This window comes from Myotis myotis, unplaced genomic scaffold (assembly GCF_014108235.1).
Source record: "Myotis myotis isolate mMyoMyo1 unplaced genomic scaffold, mMyoMyo1.p scaffold_m19_p_2, whole genome shotgun sequence".
Lineage (NCBI taxonomy): Eukaryota > Metazoa > Chordata > Mammalia > Chiroptera > Vespertilionidae > Myotis > Myotis myotis.
Window position 1 is genome coordinate 32,002,868 of NW_023416324.1, and position 8,953 is coordinate 32,011,820.

The window sequence follows — 8,953 nt, forward strand, 5'->3', positions numbered from 1 at the left end:
TGGTGTCACTATGCCCACCAGCCAATCAGAGTGACTATACAAATTAACACAACAAAGATGGCAGTTAATTTGCATAAGCAGGCTCAGAGTGAAGACTGAAGACTCCAGCCAGAGTGAAGACTAAAGACTGAAGACTGAAGAGGCTTGGCTACTCCGTTGCGGCCGGACCAAAGGCCTGGGTCCCGGGTGCCAGAGGAAAACCGGTGCCAGCAGCCAGGGGAAGGAAGGCCTATTGCATGAATTTTTGTGCAATGGGCTTCTAGTAAAATATTTTTTAAAAATGAGTATCTGGGAGGAAGGAAGATAGGGGAGTGCCATCTTACCCATAACAATCAGGGGATCAGAAAACATCATGACAATCAGAAAACATCTGGTTTTTAATCATTCCAACTTATTTTAAGGGCTTTCCTGATTAGATCAATCCTATCCAAGAAAATATTAATTAATTTAGGGTGAAAATCCAGGATTTTGTGTGCCATAAAAGCCAAATATAGGAGTTACGCTGTCAAAATTTGAACTTGGCTGGGAAGATGTTACCTGTGTGAGGATAGGACACAGAATTATATTGTACCCATTGGGCTAATACCCAAATTTATCAAGACTATATTGACTGAAATCTATGACCATGTTACTCATAAATTCTGGAATGAACTGAGTCCATAGAAGTTCCATTTGTAGTTCACCTTGAGACTATTCACCAAGAGGCTAAGGCATGCATAGAGGAAATCACCAGGAAAAAATGAAATCAAAGCCCAAATTAAGTAAAACATTTTTTAAAACCCCCAAATTTAAAATAGATTAACTGGAACTCAAAAGAAAGAAATATTTAAAAAATCAGAAATTATGCTACTATTCTCAAAAGTACCAAAAATGTAATATCAAGAAAATAATTTTATGAATCATTGGCACTTTATAAATCAAGTATATATTTTTTAAAAGGAATAAATAGTTGTAAAAACAAGGAAACCTTTAAATTAAAATGCTTTAAGTGATAAAAAATAACTTGTTATATTTGATAAGTGGTATACTACATACATTAGTTTTCTATTGCTGAATAACAAATTATTATGAACTTAGCAGTTTAAAATAACATGTTTTATTATCTCATAGTTTGCATTGATGAGGATTTCAGGCATGGCAAAGCTAGAGCCTGTGCTCTGCGTCACAACAAGCTGTATCGCTGGCTGGCATTGCCATCTCATCGGGAGATCAGAGTCATCTTCTTCTTGGATTTTCAAGGTTAATGAAATAATTTATTTCATTGTGATTTGTAGGGCTGAAGCCTTCTGCAACTAGAGGCCATCCCTGTTCAAACACAGTTTTCAACATAGCTATTTGTTCATTCCCTCTGAGACTATAAAGAGAAAACATCTGGTTTTTAATCATTCCAACTTATTTTAAGGGCTTGCCTGATTAGATCAATCCTATCCAAGATAATCTTCCTAATTTTTTTTTTTTTTTTTTTTAAATAACAATGGCCCTAACCAGTTTGGTTCAATGGATAGAGTGTTGGCCTGAGGACTGAAAGGTCACAGGTTTCATTTCAGTCAAAGGCACATGCCTGGGTTGCAGACTTAGTTCCCAGTGTGTGTGTGTGGGGGGGGGGGGGGGGAAGGGGTGCAGGAGGCAGCCCATCAATGATTTGCTCTCATCATTGATGTTTCTATCTCTCTCTCTCTCTTCCTCTCTGAAATCAATAAAAATATATATTTTAAAAAGTAACAATGTATTCTATTTTTATATCTTTCTAATATATTTTTATTGATTTTTTAGAGAGAAAAGGGAGTGGGAAATAGAGAAACATTGATGACAGAAACATCAATCAGCTGCCTTCTGCATGCCCCCTACTGGGGATCCAGCCCGAAATCTGGGCATGTGCCCTAACTGGGAATTGAACAGGTGGCCTCTTGTGCATGGGACAGCACTCAATCCACAGAGCCACACCAGTCAGGCTAATCTTCCTAATGTAAAGTCAACTGATCATAACCTTTAATCTGCAAAATCCTCTCACAGCAGCACCTAAAGCCCATTACTTTGGATTAAATACCTGGGAGAAAGTGTATATATCAGGAGTGGGAATTTTGGTAGCCACTTAGAATTCTGTCCACCACACTACACATAACTGAAATAAGAATTAGTGAACCATAGAACCTGACTAGGTAGCCTAATTGGTTAGAGAATCATCCTGATAAGCCCAGATTGCAAGTCCAGTCCCCAGTCAGGGCACATATAAATAAGAATCAACCAATGATGCATAAATAAATAGAATAACAAATCGATCTCTCTCTCTGTTTCTCATCCTCTCTCTCTCTAAAATCAATAAAAAAAATTTTAATAGGATTAGTGAGTCATAGAATCAAACTGAGGATATGTAACACAAAAGATAAAGAATTAAAACATATAATTAAAATTTAAGAAAAATGGGGAAAAATTCAAAAGTTCTACTATATAAAAATGAAATTTTAGCCCTAGCTGGTTTGGCTCAGTGAATAATGCATCGGCCTGCAGACTGAAGGGTCCCCAGTTCAATTCCTGTCCGGGACAAATGACCTGGCTGAGGGCTCGATCCCCAGTGGGGGGCGTGCAGGAGGTAGCAGATCAATGATTCTCTCTCATCATCGATGTTTTTATCTCTCTCTCCCTCTCCCTTCTTCTCTGAAATCAATAAAAAATATATTTTAAAAAATAAATAAAAATGAAATTTTAGGAGATTGAATGCAAAATAACTTGTTTTTTTATATTAAGAGTGAATAGGAATTTGATAAACAGTATGAGGCAGAGTGTATAAATTAAAAATATATCATCTAGCAGCCGTGGGCAAACTACGGCCCGCGGGCCAGATCCGGCCCGTTTGAAATGAATAAAACTAAAAAAAAAAAAAGACCGTAACCTTTTATGTAATGATGTTTACTTTGAATTTATATTAGTTCTCACAAACACTCCATCCATGCTTTTGTTCCGGCCCTCCGGTCCAGTTTAAGAACCCATTGTGGCCCTTGAGTCAAAAAGTTTGCCCACCCCTGAATGATAAAGAATAATTTGTATACATACACCCATCATCAATATCACCACATCAAGGGAAATGAAACAAAGGCAATTCTCTTAAGTTACCAGATAGAGAAGAAACATTTCCTACAATTGATCAAAATTAAATTGACATGAGATGCCTTAAATGAGTTTTCTAGTATCCATATAATATGTTGTTTCTGAGAAAAATGAAATAAAGTAACGTTTCAGACTTTTAAGGATATAGACATTTTATTGCTCAAGGACCATTACAGAAAAAAAAAATAATAATAAAAGGAAGAATGAATCCAAAGGTAAGTATTTTGATACAAGAAAATTGGTTAGCAAAGATTTCAGAGGAGAAATAGCTGCTACTACTCATGTTAATTTTATATGACTAATAATAATAATAATAATAATAATAATAATAGTTGTATAAATTCCAATAAAAATAAAAGCAGAATTCCAGATATTAGGGAGGAAAAAATATTACTAATTTTATGTGTTTAAACTGAATTTAGGATTAATTTAAATGTAAATTTAAGTATTGTAGAAACATAAGAGAATAATCATTAAACAAATAGAAGTGACATATTGGTTGAGTGGAAGCTTTGCCCGGCCTGTGTGGTTCAATAGTTGAATGTTGACCCATGAACCTGAAGGTCAGGATTTGATTCTCAGTAAGGGCACATGCCCGGGTTGTGGGTTAAATTCCCACTAGGGAGCGTACAGAAGACGGCAAATCAATGATCCTCTCTAGTCATTGATGTTTTTATCTCTCTATCCCTCTCCCTTCCTCTCTCTAAAATCATTAAAAACATAAAAATATATATTTTAAAAAGTGGAAGTTTTGTCAGCCAACTGTATTATTTCACATCTGAAAAGCATCACTTACTACCATATTAACAGCATCTTGGGCAAGTTTCTAAACATCTTTGTATCTCAGTTTCCTAATGGATTAAAGAGGATAATAAATATGTGATTATTGTTAAGATTAATAGAGACATAGTCAAGTCACTTTGTTGTGCGCTTAGACTTATACAATGCTGTATATCAATTTATCTTAATAAAAGTGAAAGGAAAAAAAAGATTAATAGAAATATCTATGAGTTCGTCAATATCTGTTCTCCCTTTTTCCTGTAATAATAGAATACATTTTTAACTAGACTCATAGCCTTCCAAGAGAAAGACTAGTTCCAGGCTCCCTTTATAGTTAGGTGAAACTGTGCGCTTCACATCTGACTCATAAGAGGTGTGCAGAAATGATGTGTGTACATTTTAGGTTATACACATATGGAAAAGAACTGAGTCCTAAACTTCTTATTCTTTCATCCTTTCTTGTTGGTATTGCAGGTACATGGTCAAGCAATCAAGACCATGAAGATGAAGCCACACATGAATTAGCCACAATAAGGAGCCAGGACTGCAATACAACTAAAAGGAGGAGAGCCACCTTATGAGTTTTGTCTACTTGTACCTGAAATGCTATACAATTAATTTGGGTTAACAACAGTTAATGTCCAAGAACGCATGTAAAGCTATTATATCTGTGCTTATTATATGATAAACATTCACTAAATGTTAGTATTACAACTATTAAAATTATCCTATATAATAAACGCCTAATATGCCAAGTGTCCAGTTGTCCGGTCGTCCATTCAACAAATCAAAGTGTAATATGCTAATGATATGCTAAGGTCACTCAACTGCTCACTATGATGTGCACTGACCACGAGGGGGAAGACAGTCAACCAATCGACCAGTCGCTATGATGTGCACTGACCATCAGGGACTCCGACTGGTAGGTTAGCTCACTGCTGGGGTCTGGCTGATCAGGACTGAGTGAGACTGGCCGGACATGCCCTGGAACCCTCCCACAGTCACTCCCTGGCTGGCCAACCTCCCCAACCCCGATCATGCAATCATGCACTGGTGGGGTCCCTCAGACTGGCCTGTACCCTCTCACAATCTGGAACTCCCCAGGGGATGTCAGAGAGCTTGTTTTGGCCCCATCCTGCAGGCAAGGCTGAGGGACCCCACTGGTGCACAAGGCTTCTAGTACTTACTAATAATATAGGAGATATGCCATAATCAAAATTACATAAAAGAGTTAATAGTAAAGAATAGGAAAAGGATGTATCAGGGAAAGAATAAAAAAACAAAGTTCAAGTGACAGTACTGATATTAGAAAAAATAAAAGTTAAAGGAACATAATCCAGCAAGTATATAAAATAGTTAAGAATGTACACATACACTAAATAAAAACAGTCATTAAGGCAATGACCAGCACAATTGACAGGTATAACAGATAAATTTTAGAAACCTATATGTACAAGCACACAAATAATTAGATCATGAACACATATTATAAAAGAGTAATTAAAGTTTGAACTTTACCCTCCTCTATCCCCCAAATTGAAATCAGGTATGATTTTCAAATATTTGAGGATATTTATAAATATTGTCCATGTGCTAAATTGCAAAAAAATTCAAAATTGATGCTCAGAAACTGTAGTATGTTATCTTATACTAGAAACCTGGTGCATGAAATTTGTGCACTCAGGAGGGCGGGCATCCCTCAGCCCAGATTGTGAGAGGGCTCAGGCCAGGCCAAGGGACCTCACTGGTGCACGGGGCCAGGGAGGGATGTGGGAGGTTGGCCAGCTGGGAAGGGACCGAGGGAGGGCTCCAAGGCATGTCTAGCCCATCTTGCTCAGTCATGATCAGCCAGACCCCAGCAGCAAGCTAACCTACCGGTTGGAGCGTCTGTCCCCTGGTGGTCAGTGGCCGTCATAGTGACTGGTTGACTGGTCGACTCTCTGCCTCCTGATGGTCAGTGCATGTTATAGTGAGCGGTTGAGCAACTTAGCATATCATTAGCATATTATGCTTTGATTGGTTGAATGGACAACCAGACAACCAGACACTTAGCATATTAGGCTTTTATTATATTGGATGTCAAAATAATACAACTAAAAGCCCAGTGCATGAAGTCATGCATGGGTGGGGTCCCGAAGCCTGGCCAGTGATCAGGGCCTATCGGGCCCTGTGGCTGGGGGGAAGGACTAGGGGAGGGACAGTGGGATGTTGGCTGGTGGGAATGAGGAACCACGGGAGGTTGGCCGCTGGCCTAGAGGAGGGATCTGGCCCTTGGCACCCCTGGGAAAGGGGCTACATCTGCCACCACCCACCCCCAGTTCCCCATCCCAGCCCAGGGTTCAAAGTCCCTGGCAGGGTTGGGAGAGGAGGTGACAGTCACTGGGCCAGGCATGGAAGGAAAAGGCACCAGACACTGAAGCTGCTGACGACACCCCTCCACCGTGTGGTTCCCTGCCTCCCTATCTTCTCCTCCCCTCACCACTGCACCACCACTGTGGCAGGTGGGCAGCCCCCAGGGAAAGGAGAGGGTAGGAGTGAGACAAACCCTTGTATCAAGGGCTGACTTTCAATAGATCGCAGTGAGGGAGCTGCTCTGATACATATGAAACCCTGACCCAGAAGCAGGTCATCTATGAATAGTTTAACTCCAGGGGCTGATGGGGGCCGGCCCGGGGGAGGGATGATGGGTGGTTGGTCAGCCGTGGGAGGTTGGCTGTTGGAGTGCACTGACCACCAGAGGACAGCTTCTGCATTGAGCATCTGCCCCTGGTGGTCAGTGCGTGTCATAGCAACTGGTCAACTGGCCGTTCTGGTTGTTCCGGTTGTTCGGTGACGTAGGCTTTAATATATATATATGAGAGAAATTTCACCAGTGTGCTCCTTTTCCCATAATTCCCCCTTGCAATATGTGCTAGTACATACATGAAGAACTCACAACATTTATCATATACTTGAAAAAAATCTATAATAATAAAAGCATAAAATGCTAATTAAACCTGATGTCTTTCCGGATGACATTCTAGAGGAAACCGGGGCTGCAGTCATGGGATAGAGGCAGCTGGCTGCAGCTGTGACAGAGGGATCCAGGCAGCTGCAAGGGAGGGATCCAGGCAGCACTGTGGCTGTGAAGGCCTACTTTTGCACAAATTTCATGCATCAGGCCTCTAGTTAATATATAATTCACATACCATAAATTTCACCCTTTGGAGCATACAATTCATTGGTTTTTACTATATTCACAAAGTTGTGCAACAATCATTACTATCTAATTCTAGATTATTTTATTACCCCCAACAGAAACCCTGTATACATTTGCAATCACTCCTCATAACTCTCGCCCTCAAAACAAATGATAACCATTATTCTACTTTATGTCTATGGATTTGCTTCTTCTGGACATTTCATATAAATGGAATCATACAATATGTGGGTTTTCTTATTTCTAGCTTCTTTCACTTAGCTTGTTTTCAAGGTTTATCCATGCTGTGGCATGAATCAGTACTTTATTTCTTTTTATGAATAAACTAGAGGCTCAGTGCACAAAATTTTCTGCACTTGGGCAGGCGGCGGGGGGAGGGGGGGGTCCTTCAGTACGGCCTGTGCCCTTTCACAGTCTGGGACCCCTTGGGGATGTCCACCTGCTGGCTTAGGCCTGCTCCCTGGGGGATCGGGCCTAAGCTGGCAGTCAAACATCCCTCTGGCAGCCGGGAGCCTTCGGGGGATTTCCACTTGCCAGCTGGGAACAGGCCTAAGCTGCAGTCGGACATCCTTAACGCTGCTGAGGAGGCAGGAGAGGCTCCCACCACCACTGCTGTGCTGGCAGCCATCAGCCAGGCTTGTGGCTGAGCAGAGTTCCCCCTGTGGGAGCACACTGACCAACAGGGGGCAGCTCCTGCATTGAGCATCTGCCCCTGATGGGCAGTGTGTGTCATAGTGACCAGTCATTCCCAGTCATTCTGCTGTTAGGGTCAATTTGCATATTACCCTTTTATTATATAGGACAGAGGCCTGGTGCACAGGTGGGGGCCAGCTGGTCTGCCCTGAATGGTGTCCCAGAACAGAGTGGGGGTCCCACTGGGGTGCATGGCCAGCCTGGGTGAGGGGCTGATGGTTGTTTGCAGGTTGGCCAAGCCCCCGTGGGGACCCTCATCCCATGGAGGTGTGGCCAGCCTGGGTGAGGGGCTGAGGGCTGTTTTCAGGCTGGCCCCACCCCTTTCAGGGTGGAGGTCCCTGCTGGGGGCCCTGGCCAACCTGGGTGAGGGGCTGATGGCTGTTTGCAGGCTGGCCACAGCCCCTTCAGAGTGGGGGGGAGGGTCCCACTGGGGTACCTGGCCAGCCTGGTTGAGGGGCTGATGGCTGTTTGCAGGTTGGTGAAGCCTCCCAGTGGGGACCCTCACCCCATGAGGGTGTGGCCAGCTTGGGTGAGGGGCTGAGGCCTGTTTTCAGGATGGCCACAGCCCCGTCAGAGTGTGAGTCCCTACTGTGGTGCCTGGCCAGCCTGGGTGAGGTGCTGATGGCCATTTTCAGGCTGGCCATGCCCCACCGTGACCCAAGTTCCCAGCCTCTCCTTTTTCCACAGCTGGCTGGTAGCAGGTATCTGGGATTTATTTATCTTCTATAATTGAAACTTGGTAGTCTTGAGCAGAGTCTAGTGCCGGCCAGGGCAGGCAGGAAGCTTGGCTTCCTCCATCGCCAGGGGGCAACCCAAACCTCCTGCTTGCTCCAACTCCGTGGCCACAGCCATCTTTGTGATGAAGTGACAGAGTGATGGTTGATTTGCACATTACTCTTTTATTAGTTAGGATAATATGCCATTGCATGGATCTAGCATTTTTGTTTATCTATTTGTGTGGATGGAAACTTGGGTTGTTTCCACCTTTTGGTTATTGTGAATAATGCTGCTATGAACACTCACATACAAGTGTTTGTTCAGGTTCCTGATTTCAATTCTTCTGATCTATATCTAAAAATGGATTCCTGGGTCATACGGTAATTCCATGTTTGCATTTTTGAGGAACTGCTTTCTGAAGCAGCCAAACCATTTTACATTCTGAATCATTTTATTAGC

The 8,953-nt window shown here is 42.3% G+C and overlaps 1 protein-coding gene across 4 annotated transcripts in view; it reads left to right on the top strand.

Annotated features, from left to right (window-relative positions):
• LOC118676429 (putative selection and upkeep of intraepithelial T-cells protein 1 homolog) overlaps positions 1-4,643 on the top strand; it is an 80,904-nt gene extending 76,261 nt beyond the window's left edge. For 3 of the 4 annotated variants that reach the window (XM_036350322.1, XM_036350323.1, XM_036350325.1), the window contains 2 exons: positions 1,111-1,239; positions 4,360-4,643. In XM_036350322.1, coding sequence (XP_036206215.1) covers positions 1,111-1,239; positions 4,360-4,466 — 236 coding nt within the window. In that variant the 3' untranslated portion in view covers positions 4,467-4,643. The remainder of the gene's footprint in view (positions 1-1,110; positions 1,240-4,359) is intronic. The other variant, XM_036350324.1, reaches the window with a different exon arrangement.
• Positions 4,644-8,953: the final 4,310 nt, after the last annotated feature.